This window comes from Perognathus longimembris, chromosome 28 (assembly GCF_023159225.1).
Source record: "Perognathus longimembris pacificus isolate PPM17 chromosome 28, ASM2315922v1, whole genome shotgun sequence".
NCBI lineage: Eukaryota > Metazoa > Chordata > Mammalia > Rodentia > Heteromyidae > Perognathus > Perognathus longimembris.
The window spans coordinates 66433392-66447795 of record NC_063188.1 but is presented as its reverse complement, the minus strand read 5'-3'; the positions used below and the strand labels follow the sequence as shown (position 1 = coordinate 66447795).

At 46.4% G+C, this 14404-nt stretch overlaps 1 protein-coding gene across 1 annotated transcript; it reads left to right on the top strand.

Annotated features, from left to right (window-relative positions):
• Positions 1–1890: 1890 nt before the first annotated feature.
• Positions 1891–6482, top strand: LOC125344098 (potassium voltage-gated channel subfamily C member 1-like). The gene is made up of 4 exons (XM_048336701.1): positions 1891–2290; positions 2551–2735; positions 3373–3906; positions 4120–6482. The coding sequence occupies exons 1-4, from the start codon at positions 2167–2169 to the stop codon at positions 4951–4953; spliced, it is 1677 nt and encodes a 558-aa protein (XP_048192658.1). The 5' UTR covers positions 1891–2166; the 3' UTR covers positions 4954–6482.
• The last annotated feature ends 7922 nt before the right edge of the window (positions 6483–14404 follow it).

Sequence of the window (14404 nt, the reverse complement as noted above, 5' to 3'; positions counted from 1 at the left end):
AAAGGATTGACAATAGAAATGGAGATGGAAGAAAACTTCTTGAGAGACAGCTGTGGGGGTGGGGGGATGGGAGAGTGTCTAGAAGACAGAGGAACATTGTGCATAAAAAACACAAGACAGGAAAGAGACTGGCAGGTTCGGGGAATCATGAAGCAAATGCACTGGTGTATACAGGAAAGGCAGGAAGTGTAAGAAGGGGGCTCTGCAGGAGTGAGTGAAGCCACTGCCTTTACATTCTCTACTCTGAAAAATGTTTTACCTGCATTCAGACAAAATTTTGTCATTATATATTAGAATGAATTGATTTATACTTTTGGTCAAAATTGTCCAGACACAAATTCTCAATCCATTGCCACCTCACATGGTTACAATTTATAGAAAAGACTGAACACAAGCCTGGCATGGAGGTCCGCATCTGTAATCCTAGCATTCAGGAGGCGGAAGCAGAAAGATCATAAGTTCAAGGCCAGTCTGACTTACATAGCAGAGTTCCAGGTCAGTTTGGGAAACAGGGCATGGCATAGCTGAGAAAAAAAGAAAAGAGACACGAAGGCAGAGATTAGGAGAGAGATGAAGGGAGAGAGTGAGAGAAAGACCAAGATAGAAGAAAGGACAGAAGGAAGGGAGGGAAGGACAGAAAGGAAAAAAGGAAGGAAGGAAGGAAGGAAGGAAGGAAGGAAGGAAGGAAGGAAGGAAGGAAGGAAGGAAGGAAGGAAGGAAGGAAGGAAGGAGGGAGGGAGGGAGGGAGGGAGGGAGGGAGGGAGGGAGGGAGGGGAGGGAAGGAGGGAGGGAGGGAGAAAGGAAGGAAGGAAGGAAGGAAGGAAGGAAGGAAGGAAGGAAGGAAGGAAGGGGGGAGAGGGAGGGACCAAGAATAGAAGGAAGGAAGAAAAGGCAAAAGCAGGGAAACATGCATATGTCATTTTAGCTATCGGCCGTATGAATTGGGTTGGCCCTTTTTATTCCTAGTTTGGTATTTCCTGTAGGGATCCTAATTCCTAGGGTCTTTTCATACTTCTTTGCTGATTTAAGATCCCATTTCTGAGCCAAGCCTGAAATCTCACTGGAGAAGCTGAGGCAGATGGATCTGGAGTTCACAAGTCAGAGTCACTGTAGCCAAAAAATCCACTGAGGAGGTCACCTTCCACCCCAAGCCACACAGCAAGGCCATGACCAAAAGAAAAAGAGGAGCCAGCAGACTGCTTGTGTATTCTTGAAACTTTCAGTGCAGTTGTTCTCTGGCTCTGAGGGATGGGCTGAAAAGGAAGAGTAGGATTATGGTAGGAATCTTTATTTCTTACAGAAATTTCTGGAAAGGCTCAGGGGCTGGGCCAAGGGGTGTGAGTGGGGGATATCTTGGAATTTAGAGTCATCTGGGCTGTCCACTGGGAAATCTCATCTGTAGCAAAAAGGAGACTTGACCCCACCCCAGGGATGGGGGCAGGAGTGAGGCAGGAGGCTGGGAGGAGTACATGAAGCCTGTCTCACAGGGGCTGGGGTCTCTGCTAGTCCTGGCACAGGCTACAGGCAAGCTGGCTTCTCTCTTGCTCCCCTGCTCTCTCTTTGTCCAACCCTTACCCCGGTCCTTGGCACTGGGGCCTCTGCAGAAGAAAAACCAGTGGGTAGAAACAGCTAGATGCAGCCAGGAACACATCTGGCCTCCCAGGCAGACTCCTGGTACTTGCTTCCCCCTCCCCCAACGCCCCTTCCTCCCTTGCTGGCTTCTGATAGGACTGTAGTGAAGCTGGATGGGGGGGGGGCGTGGTGGTAAGGAATTAGAGTGGGCCTGGGTGGGGGTGGAGTGAAGGCTGAAAGTTGTTCTAAATATTAGCTGGTTTTGTGCGGTGGCCTCTTGGCTGGAGGCTGACCACCTAACTTCCTGTTTTTCCTCCAGCTCTGTCCCTCCCCTCCCTCTGCTCTGGACTGGAACTGAGCCGGGGAAGGAAGGAGGAGCAGTAAAGTTGGCCAGGGTCGCTTGTCTGATTCCCTGCAGGCAGGAGGCCAGGACAACCTCCTTAAACAAGCAGGCGGGAGGGGGGCACATATAGTCTTAGGTCTGCTTGTTGCCTCCCAACACTTGTTCCTCTGACCATAGCAGGAACAAGAAGCTCCTGAAAAATTCCAGCTCTTCCATGAGTATATCCTGGCCCTGGGGCCTGAGGTCTCTCCATGCAGGAACAGCCACAAACTCCGGAGATGGTGGCATCGCCTGTCCCACCACCTCCAGCCCTGCCGCCCAGCCAGCCGCTGGTCCCTTCACTGCCAGTGTTCGTGGACCACGCAATCCAACCAAGTGAGTGAGCAGGGGCTGCCTGGGAGTAGAATGGGGGTGGGGTAGGGGTTCCTAAGCCAGAGAGTATTTGCCTGTGTCCCCCATTTTGTACTCTGGGACAGACATGGGAGGCCTGGGCAGGCTGCCTGGAGTGGGGGGGATGGGCACTGAAATGTTGATCTGAGTAGATATATTTAGTGTTTTTGTTCTCCCTGGTTTTACTTTTTGAGTTCCTCACACACCCCTCCCACCCCTTTACTCTGTTTTGCCTCTGTTCCCAGGCAAGGAACTCATTAAGCCCAAAGCAATTTTAGGGCGCCCAGTAGAGAGACCTACAGAGGTTGGTGCTGCTGGTGCTGGAGTTGGTGCTGGTGCTGGTGGTGGTCCTGCTGCTGCTGTTGCTGTTGCTGACCAGTGCCCAGGATTGGGGGCCAGGGGAATCGGAGTCAAAAATCATCGCTGTCAGGTCTGCCGGCCCCCCAGCCAGTTTCTCAAGTCAGGCACCTCCTACTCCCTTTGGAGGCCTAGGGATCTCTAAGGCCCTCCAGCTTCCCCAGCCACCCCCATCTTCAATCCCATCTCTGTATGTGCAGTCTCTGTTGGTGGCTTCCTTTTTTCCTACCTTTACCACCCCCTCTCATTGCACTGCACCCCACCCCATCCCAAATTTTCAAAGTGACGACAGAGGACTAAGAGATGTCCCTGTGTTCATCCTGACCATTTAGTCTGCGGTTGTCTGTCTGTGATTTCCCCTGCTGTATACTTGTGGCACAATTGTTCTATCAGAGCCACCAGGTGTCTCCCAAGAGCCCGGGAAAGACATCTGTTTCCAGGCTAGGCTGGTTTTTCTCCTGGAACTGCTCAAGGCCCAGGAGACACTCTGGTCAGTCGCTGTGACCACACCTGAGAGCTTGCTGTCCTCCTGTTTCCTGAAGACCCAGGAGGAAGAGGCATTCCCCCCCAGCTCCCTGCCTCCCCTGGGTGCCTGGGATGCCACATCACTTCAGTGGCCCTCCACTCCCTCCCTGCCCTGGACACGCCTGGGAAGGGAGAGGAAGACAGAAGGACCCTGTCCTAACCCCTGTCATCCCTCCTCTTGCCAGCGGATCCGAGCCAGCCGAGAAGCAGGCTCACGGTTTGCCGTGGAGGGCTTGGATGATAAACTGATCCTGAATGTAGGGGGCATGCGCCATGAGACCTACATCAGCACCGTGCGGGCCTTTCCAGGCACCCGCCTCTACAAGCTGACCGAACCACCCCCGCCTGGTACTCCAGCTGCTCAGGGTCCACCAGTCCGAGAGTTTTTCTTTGATCGCAATCCTGAGCTCTTTAGCTATGTCCTGGGCTACTACCGTACTCGGCAACTGCATTGTCCTGCCGATGTTTGTCGGGATGTCCTAGAGGAGGAGTTGGCTTACTGGGGCCTGGCTGAAGCGCCATTGGCACCTTGCTGCTGGCTCAAGCTAGGTGGCAGGGAGACCCGTACCCAGGACTTCCTGTCCTGGGAGGCCTGTGAGAATGCCCACGTGGATGAACGCCTTCTGCTGAACCCCATCGAAAGCCAGGGACTGTGGAATGCTTGGAAGCCATGGCTCTGGGTGCTTCTTGATCAACCTCGGTCATCCCTAGGGGCCAAGGTAACTCATTCACAATGGGTGGTCCCACGGGGCCTTGCCAAGTTGTCACAATTAAATGCACTTGGCATAGTCCTTGAGATCTGAATTTATGAGATTCCCTGGGAGAATTTGAGGGGGTTGTTCAAAAACAGAGGGAAAGAAGGTTGGAAACATAGCTAGAGAGGGAGGCAGTGGCTGTATGTGAGATTTCTGATGTGCTTCCTTTTCCTCCAGTGCCTTTCCCTGATCTCCGCACTCTTTGCCGTGTGTGCCCTGGTCATCTTCTTCCAGGAGACAGAGGTCCAGCTGGATTACTTCTCTGCCAACTTCACTCCTATGGGACATGGGATGGGGTTGGGGGGGAACCAGCAGCAGCAGCAGCAACAGCAACAGAACAATGGTCTTGTTTACCGCCGAGCCCCCCACTTGCTTTACCTGGAATTGCTATGTGCCCTTTGGTTTGGAACTGAGCTCTTTGCCCGGGCCATTTCCTGCCCTGATAAGGTGCGTTTCCTGTGTAGCCCTCTCAATCTGGCTGACATCTTCTGTTTGTTCCCTGTGCTGGTCAAATTAGTGGTGGGTGACAAGGCTGAACGGCAGCCCCGTCTTAGCCTGACTCTCGGGGCCATCCGTTCTCTTTATGTCCTCAAGCTGGTGCGTCTCCTGGGCTTTCTTGAGAAGTCTTTGGCCCTAAGGGTCTTGGTTCATACCCTCCATTCCTCCTGGAAAGAAGTATGTGCCTTTATCCTGATTTGGGTGGCTGAAATCTTATTCTTTGGTTCACTCTTCCTCTACGGAGAGCTCTTGGGCATGTCTAACCCAAGTCAGGGTGAGCTCCACTTTGGAGACATCTTTACATGTCTCTGGTGGACTGTCATAACTCTCACCACTGTCGGCTATGGAGACGTCTACCCCCTTTCTGCTCTGGGTCAGCTTACTGCTGCTGTCACAGCCACCGTGGGCATGTGCACTGGTGTCTTGCTGGTGCCCGTGCTCCTGGTTCGCTTCCAGCGCTATTATGCTGTAGCCTTGGCTCACCAGAAATTGAGGCCCACTGGAATCCTATAATGGGCCATTGGTCAAAGGGGGCAGGGGCCTACCTTCCCTTCCTCTTGACCATTTCTGGTTACTAATAACGATTTCTGACTTTGGACTTGGCAAAAAAAAAAAATTCCTTCAAGAAAAACCCTAGGTCATGGCAATTCCTGCTTATCAGCATCAGCTAACCAGGGCCAACAAGTCAGATTCTTTCTCCTCCTCAAGGGGGCACCCTGGAGGAAGAGCCTGATGTACAAAGTTTTCTAGGCCTCAGTGTCCCCTTGACCTACCCTAGGCCCTTCTCTTCTTACTCCTGAAATAACCAGGAAGGATAGTTTCCTGGATTGGTGCTATAACTCCCTCAACCAGTTCTGTCCCATTCTCATATTCCTGCCTTCTCCAGTGGACCCTACCTCTAGATAGGGGACTTTGGGGTGACAGTAACCATAATATATCAACTGGTTACCTGTGAATATAGATGGTGATTGGCAGTGAGTAGAAACAGCAGTTGTTTGTGACTAACTTGATAGAAACTGGTTGTGGGTATCAATTATAATTGCTACCTTCATTGCCCAGGTATAGCCAAATTGTAGCATTGCTCTGCATACTGATCCTGGGACAAAGGCTCCTTATAGTCTTTGAAGATTCTCAGAGATTCTAAACAGATGCGGGTCAGCCATAACTGAACCCAAAGCACTCCAACTCTATGACCTCTTTATCCAATTATATTTTTACCCAATCCTCCCTTCCCTACCCCATTGCTTATAATTTTTTAATAATATTTTAGACATAGTATTAGCCATCAGTAATTATGATATATTAGTCAGTATTGGCCACAATATCTCAGCTACGATAACAGTATGTAGTCACTAGTAGACATGAAATGTTATTGTTGCACAATGCATGGACAGGAATGAGGAAAATGGAATTGTTGACAAGAACAGGCAACCAATTTCCTCTTCCAATTTTTCCATATTTTAAAATTTTTTATTCATTCATAATTCTTTAAAATTTTTTTCCAAACACTTCAGTACCCACAACGGGTCTACCTCCAATCCTAGCTGCTATTTGAATATTATTACCATCCAATCTCTTCCTTTTCCTCTTCTTCTTTTTTAAATTTTTTACTACCTTCATGCTCTTCCCTCTTGGATTTTCCTGTGGTGTCCTTCATCATGCAACTCTCTGGGAACTGGTTTCTAGGAGGGAGAGAAGGGACCTCTTCAGGTCTAACACCAAATCAAGCCACTAGGTTGTCTAAGAAAGTAACACAGGCAACTTGGCTGAGCCAGGAGGTTGAATTGAGCCCTCACTGTTTCTGAAGCTGTGAGCATAATTCTGTTTACAAAACATTTAAATAAAATATCCTCTGACATCTCCATTCTAAGATTGTCTGTGGTTTTTCTTGGAAAAGCTTATAGACATCAGCAGGGATAAGACCAGTAGACCAATCATTTGCTAGGGTAAAAAGCAGCTAATTTCAATTAATCAGTTCCTCACAATAAGCTATTTTCAATCACAGACACTTTAATGGAGGAAGAAAAAATGTGTGTCCTGAGAACAAGGTGGGGAAGGGAAGAAAGTAGGTCCAAGATGGGAGGACTTAAAGACTGTCTACCTTAAAATGTATTGGTAGAAATCCTGGGTACTTATCACAGGTAAGGGGTTGTTGGGGAGATTTCTACTTATGGATGGCAAGCACCTAGAAGCCTAGAAGTAGAAGAAATTGGAAAAAGTTGCAGTTTCAGAGGCCATTTTAGTCCACTGTCCCTCACATTGGGGGAGTGAGGTCTAGAGAAGTAAGGGACATTAACAAAGGCACAAAGGGAAGAAGTGATGGAGCTTGGAGTTCAATCATCTCAAGAAATTGATGACTAAGCCAGGTACTGGTGGTTCACACCTATAATTGTAGCTATTTACGAGGCTGAGATCTGAGAATTGAGGTTCAAAGCCAGCCCAGGCAGGAAAGTCTGTGAGATTCTTTCTCTTCAATTAACCAGCAAAAATCTGGGAGTGGAGCTGTAGTTCAAGTGGCAGAATGCCAGCCTTGAGGAAAAATGCTAAAAGATAGCTCCTAGGCACTACATTTAAGCTCCAGTCACATGCACACATGCACGCCTACATACATACAGAATGACTGTGACACAAGTTTTCCTATGTTTCTATTAAATAAGAACAGGATCTCAGAACCCATCTGAAGCCTCCAGCAAGACAGCTCTGAAATCCCCTTGTGATTAGGGCCTTTTGTGAATACTGAGCACTCTCCACTAGCCTGCCTTTCTCCCGATTGGGATCTCACTCCCATATTGAGGTCACTATCTTCTTTCCAGGAGTGAATTGTTCATCCTTTGGGGAAGGTGGAGTGTTAATCATTTGTATCTTTAGTATTCCCCAAAGACCATGTGTTAAAAGGCTTGGTCATCATTCTTTAGAACTATTGGGAAGTGTTGGAAGTACTAAGTATGGTCCAGAAGAAAGAAGTTAGGTCATTGAGGTGGTGTCCTTGAAGGGGATATGGGGCCTCTGATCTCTCCCTCTCACTCATCCTCATCCTGTGAAACACAAGTTGAACAGTTCTCCTCTGCCACATGCTTTTGACATGATTTTCTGCTCCACTACAGGTACAAAAGCAACAGAGCCAAGTGACTGGGGATTGAATCTTCTGAAACCATGAGCCAACGTTAAAAATAAACTGCTCCTTTTGTGTGTGTTTGTGTGTGTGTGTGTGTGTGTGTGTGTGTGTGTGTGTGTGTGTCAGTTCTAGGGTTGAAACTCAGGGCCTGGGCATAGTCCCTTAGCCTTTTCTTTCAAGGCTACCATTCTACCACTTGAACCACAGCTGTACTTCTGGCTTTGTGCTGGTTAATTGCCAATAAGAGTTTCACAGACATTCCTTCGCAAGATGGCTTAGAACTGGGATCCTCAGATCTCAGTCTCTTGAGGAACTAGGATTATAGGTATGAGCCCTTTTTCTTACATGGGAAAGAAATATTTTGAGCTATGAGCTAACTTGTTCCTATGATTCTCACCGAACAGTGACACTCTGTTCCATAAATATCCCTCTCTATATTGGTAAATCTGTCTGCTTTACTGATAGCGGAGATTCCACTGGCCTTCTCCTAACAGGACTGGAAGGCATCCTGTTTCTAGTGGTTGTGTTGGAAGGCCTAGTCTCCTAGCCACACTCTCTGTCAGGATCCTTCTTACTCGAAGGGTCTGTGAGGTCTCTGGGGGTAACACCACCCTGTACATGGCCCTATTAGGTGAAGTACCCAGTTGTTTTCTCTGTTCCTCCTGCCTCAGCCCTTCATTCAGTATTTGTCTCAGCTTGCACAAGCCTAGCTGAGGCTGCATTTTCAGCTCACACCCATAGAGGGCAACCACGGCCAGCTTATGAGAAATAATTATGCGTGTGGTCTCTCCCTTCATTTCCTTTACAGTGCTTGTGAAATTCTAGAACTACAGGAGGTCAGAATCACAGTGTAGGTTTAGGTGATGTATATTCACATCCCCTCATGATACAGAGAAACAGGCTCTGACTCTACTTCAGTGGTACAGGGCTTGCCTTCCTTGCCTAGCATATACAAGGCACTGTCTTCCATCTTTAGCACCCCCAAAAAATTCTAGGAGAAGCTGACGCTCAAACAAGGAGTGAGTAATGTAAATAAAGTTAGACTACTAGGAACCCACATTTCCTGAATATTCAGCACTCTCGCTCTCTCTCTCTCTCTCTCTCTCTCTCTCTCTCTCTCTCTCTCTCTCTCTCTCTCTCTCTCTCTCTGTCTGCTGGCATTGTGACTTGAACTCAGGGCCTTTTACTCTCACCTGCCTATTTCATTCAAGACTGACACTCTATCACTAGAGACATACCCCCAGTTCTGGATTTTGGGTGGTTAATTGGAGACAAGAATTTCATGAAGTTTCCTATCCAGAATGGCTTTGAACCATAATCCTCAGATCTCAGCATCCTGTGTAGCTAGAATTACAGTCATGAGTCACTAGCACCCAGCCAAATGCTGTTTTTTATAGTTGTGGAAATGGAGGCCCAGGAAGGAACTTGCCTGAGGCCATGCCTGTGTCAGAGTTAGGACTTAATCTTAGGTTTTTGGAATCTCAGTTTAGAACTCTTGAAACATAGTGTTAGGCATTTAGCTCTTCTATGTATTTCAGATATAAAAGGGTCAGAGAGGGAATGCCATTTGCCCCATGTCACAGAACAAATTAATGACAGTACTAGAGCTGGCTGTTAGATTTGAGCCTGATTTGAATTTGGGACCCTGACTTCTGAAATTCAGGGGGGAGGGCAATAGTGAAAGGCACAGTCCTTGCTTAAGCTGTTTTATCCCCAATTAGCTAGACCTGGGGCATACATATGTATGTGTGTAGAGTGGCTGTCTGTCCACCCCTGTTCTGTACCCCTCCCCTCTCCAGAGGAAAAAAAAATCTCTCAACAAAAGGTTCACCTCATTTTTCCCCTTTCAAGGCCTCCAGCTTTGAGAGCGAGAGGATGACTCACTCTGAGCCCACAGTCGGCCACTGCGAGAACATAATTGCTAGCTGGGACATCACCATAGCACCCAGCCATCACATTTACAGAGCACTGTCTTGTTTTTGTCAAAGCTCTTTCCTATCTTTTTTCCCCCCTGCTTCTTCCCTAAGCCCCAGGGAGCCAGATGAGGCAGATATCATTACCTTTGCTTTTCTAAAGAAGAAAATGATTAATGGGAGGTAGATGAGGGAGGACCACGCAAGTTGAGAACAGACTGACACTAAATCCCTTGGTTTTCTGATTTCCATGTTTCTGGAATGTTCTTCATAAACACTCAAAGCCCCAAAGGAAGCATCAGTGTACCCATGCACCTGATGGCAGATCCCACCCTCATTTATTAATCATTGAGCTGTGACCTGACACTGTGTTGAACTTTCATTGGAGACAAGGAGACTCAGACTCTGTCTCTAAATATTCACAGTTTAAATATTGATTAGGTCATCACCTCACCCAATAGCAATCTTCAGCCTTCTCTTTTTCCTTTGGCAAAGTGGGCCCCATAGTGCCTTTCAATGGGTGGGCTTTGAATTAGTTTTGTAATTTTTTTCAGAACACTTGATTAGAAGTCAAGAGATTAGCATTCTTTTTTCCATTCTCCCATTATTTCACCATGCAACAGACAATAAGCCCCTTCCTATCTGTGAGAATGGAGTTGACAAGAACCTTTAGCTCACCCAGGCTCACATGTATAATCCTAGCTACACAGGAGGCTGAGATCTGAGGATTGTGGTTAAAAGTCTGCGTAGGCAAGAATGTCTGTGAGACTCTTATTGCCAATTAACCAGCAAGGAGTCCGAAGTGGAGGTGTAGTCCAAGTGGTAGACTACCAGCCTTGAGTGAAAAAGATAAAGGACAGCTCCCAGGCCCTGAGTTCAAGCCCCAGTACCAGCACAGAAATACAGTTAATGATACCACAGAAGATAATCGGACATCATAGCAACCACAAAAATGCAACAATGTAGGTATTACATATTCAGTGAAAAAAATGCCTCTTTGAAAAATGGTGTTGTCTTACAGTTTAATGATTATATATATATATATATATATATATATATATGCCTTTGATTTATTTTTTTGAGACAGGGCCTTATTGTGTAGCCCAAGCTGTCCTCAAACTTTCCATTCTCTTGCCACAGCTTCTTCAGTGCTGGGATGGCAGGCATGCACCACCACCACTCAGTTTCTATAACATTTTATTCTGCCATTTTCTTTCTTAGTTTTTTTTAGCCCTTCCAGAGTGGTAGAGGACTTGAATTTCCTGAAGAACTCAGAAGGATCCTATGTCCTTTTCTGCTCAGCAAGACTCTGGTGTTAAGAGTGGCTAAAAGGCAGGTGTCAGTGGCTCACACCTGTAATCTTACCTACTCATGAAGCTGATATAAAAAAAATTGTGGTTCAAATTAGCCTGTGCAGGAAAGTTCATGAGACACTTATCTCTAACCACCAAAAGTCTGGAAGTGGAGCTGTAGTAGAAAGCCCAACTTGAATAAAAAGCTAAGGATAGCACACAGACCTTGAGTTCAAGCTCCAGTACTGGCATGTGCATGTACACACACACACACACACACACACACACACACACACACACACACAGACACTTAAGAAAAAAGATCAGCTGAGTGCCCATGGCTCATACTTCGAATCTTAGCTACTAGGGAGGCTGAGATCTGAGGATCATGGTTCAAAGCTATAAGGGGCAGCAAAGTCTGTGAGACTCTTATCTCCAATTAACCACCAGAAAACCAGAAGTGGCAGTGTGGCTCCAAGCGGTAGAGCACTAGCCTTGAGCGGAAATGTTCAGGGACAGCACTCAGGCCCTGAGTGCAAGTCCCACATCTGACAACACACACACACACACACACACACACACACACACACACTCACAGAGAGAGAGAGAGAGAAAGAGAGAGAGAGAAAGAAGAAGAAGAAGAAGAAGAAGAAGAAGAAGAAGAAGAAGAAGAAGAAGAAGAAGAAGAAGAAGAAGAAAATCAAGGATAGAGGAACAAAAGACAGGCATAAATTATAGGACAGGAAGAAGATGAGAGGGGAGTGTCAAAAGGCAAGGAAACAAATGGAAGGAAAGAGAAAGAGTAATAGCAGGCATGCTTAGATCCCAATAGTCTTAGAGAGGTCCTACATAAAATCCTACCTCTTGAAAAAATTGAATCCCAAACTAAAATGATCTTTGGAAAAAATTAAGCCAGAGTTTTCACTGAGGTTGAGATTTGTTCATAATCACTCAGAAAGCTAGTTTTAGTTCCATGATTCAAACCCATGACTAGAATAAGGTAGCTTAAAATGGACTGGCCTTAGAGTCCAGAGGACTGGGCTTTGTCAGTCTGTCTTTGCAAGACTGTGGGCACTGCAGTAACACAGGAAGAGTGCTAACTCATCATCTGTCCTGAGAAAGCAATACCATCTAGGACTTCTGTCCTCTTCCTCCATCCTTTCTCTGAGGGCTGAAACACATGTCTATAAGGCTGACTGGGGTAAATTCAGCTCTGTAGCATGTTTGTGGGGAGATGAATTGCAGACTTCATGCAGGAAATAACTTTTGAGTTGGGCCTTGAAGGATGAAGCTATTAAGCAAATTTTTAAAAATTATTACTTAAGATGCTCTATTGAAATTTAATTGAAAGCAGTTTTTCTCATTAAGATTTGACAAATATAGAAGGCACTTCAACTTAATCTCATTTATGAGGATGTTTTGCATGCAAAGAAAAGCTGCTGTGGATCTGGGTTAGGGATTAAAGCTTGGTGCTCCATTGGCCCTAGCTCAGTAAAACAAAAATTGAATGACAAATTTAATCATCCTTAAAAAATCCAAACAGACCTGGGGGTGTGGCTCCAATGGTAGAGCACCTGCTTAGCAAATCTGAGGCTCTAAGTTCAATTCCTAGTACTTCCAAAAGAAAATTCAAACAACCTAGGAATATCTGAAGTATGTAGGGTTATGGCAAGTGCATAAGGGGGTTGCTCTTAATTAAAAAAGGAGCAGGAAAGGGCAGGAAGAGTATAGATAGGGAGCTAAGCAAGGTGCAATCCTCAAAGAGCATAAGAAAAGGCTGGAGAACCTTAGATTTTGCTCACCCCGTGAATGCCAGATGTCTGCTAGGTTTGCTTTTTCCAGCAGTAGGAAGGAAGGAAGGATTTGACATAAGAATTGGACAAGAACAAGGCTAAGATCTAGAAAGCTTCCTCTGGCAGGCAGCCCCATGGAAGATGGATTATAGGAAGATACTGACACCAGGCAGCTCTGATGGATGTTTGCTGTAGTCTAGGCAACCGACAGGTAATAAGAATCTGATGTGCTGTCACGGGGGTAGGATTAGATGTAGGGGGTGGCAAGGGGTGGCTTTTCTTAAGGCCTCTATAGAGAAAATACTCCATAGGATTTGAATAAAGACCATAGGTGAGAAAGGAAGGGAAATAATCAAGATGCAGAGAGCAGCCGCCTGGAACACTCAGACAGCTCGCTGACTTTTCCTGGCTTCAGATTAGAGAGAGAGAGAGAGAGAGAGAGAGAGAGAGAGAGAGAGAGGAGAGAGAGAGAGAGAGAGAGAGAGAGTGTGTGTGTGTGTCGTTGTTGTTGTAGAAGTGTGCATATTATTTTGTGTGTCTCCCAATGTGCGTATGTAGCCTCTCCTGCGTATGTATTTGCGTAGAGATGTGCGTCTCCAGGCATCTAAATGCGTCTGTACCTTGCTCTGTGCGTGTTTCGCCTGATCCGTGTGTGGTTAAATTGATTGGCTAAAGGAATGGCTTCACGTCGCCTTGTGCGTCTTTGGGTGCAGAAATAGCCATCCTTTCCCAAAACGTGTCTCTGACTTCTGTTTGCTAATCTAGGCTGTGATGAATTTGATTGGTTAAAAGAGCCTGTGCTTTCCATGGCACAGCTAAGGCTTGAAATCCAATTACTTCTGGCTGCAGAAATTACCATAATGTGATTGGCTTAATTTTCCAGACAATAATTTAGAACCTTACACCTCTCTATGCAAATCTGCTCAGCAAAATGAGACCGGAACTAAGGAACTTTAAAAAATACAATTCTGGTACAAATAAACAACAAACAAATCCTGTGGTCCAAACATAAACATTCTTCTGCCTGTGAAGGGAGTATGTTGGGGAGCTGCATCCCCAAAGGACCCCCCTACCTCTGATTCTGCTTAGAGACAGGGGAAGAGACTACACAAATTTTAACTCTCATAATATTGAGACCATCCCTTTGGTTTGTTTTTCCATCCTAACCTGTGAAATGGCAAGTGCTTTGTCATACTTCCCTCTGATCCTCTGAAGCCACCATCACTAGGCTGTCAACAAATATTTATTGTCTTGAATTGAATTATAGCTGTCTAAGCCAAGGCCCAGAGAAAAGGAGGAATTAATCCAAGTGCTCACAGAGGAATGAGAGCTCAAATCCTTGTTTCTGAATTCCCTGAAAAAAATTCTTGAAAGTATATCATCCTGCTGCTTGGAGGAGATAGTTCAGGTTCAGACCTTGAGCAGTGAGAGGCTTATGCTGCCCTGACCATAACTGTGTGACTGTGTCCATTGCCTTTCCTCCCTCTGGGCCTCAGTGCTCTGGTCTGCACTGTAGAGATGTTAGGCTACAAGGTCTCTTTGTCTCTCTGTCTCTCTCTGTGTGTGTGTGTGTGTGTGTGTGTGTGTGTGTGTGTGTGTGTGTGTGTGTGTGTGTATGCCAGTACTAGGGCTTGAATTCAGGGCCTGAGTACTGTCCCTTAGCTTTGCCACTCAAGACTGGAGTTCTACCCACTTACACCATATCTCTACTTCCAGCTTTTTGGGGGTGCCAGTCCTGGGGCTTGAACTCAGAGTTTGGGCACTATTCCTGAACTTCTTTGCTTAAGACTAGTACTCTACCACTTGAGCCACAGGTCCACTTCTGGCTTCTTGTTTTTTGGTGTTTAACTG

Coding starts and splice junctions, on each gene's coding strand:
- LOC125344098 (XM_048336701.1), top strand. CDS start 2,167: ATGCAGGAACAGCCACAAACTCCGGAGATGGTGGCATCGCCTGTCCCA. Junction 2,736..3,372: donor TCAAAAATCATCGCTGTCAG/GTCTGCCGGCCC, acceptor TCCTCTTGCCAG/CGGATCCGAGCCAGCCGAGA. Junction 3,907..4,119: donor GGTCATCCCTAGGGGCCAAG/GTAACTCATTCA, acceptor CTTTTCCTCCAG/TGCCTTTCCCTGATCTCCGC.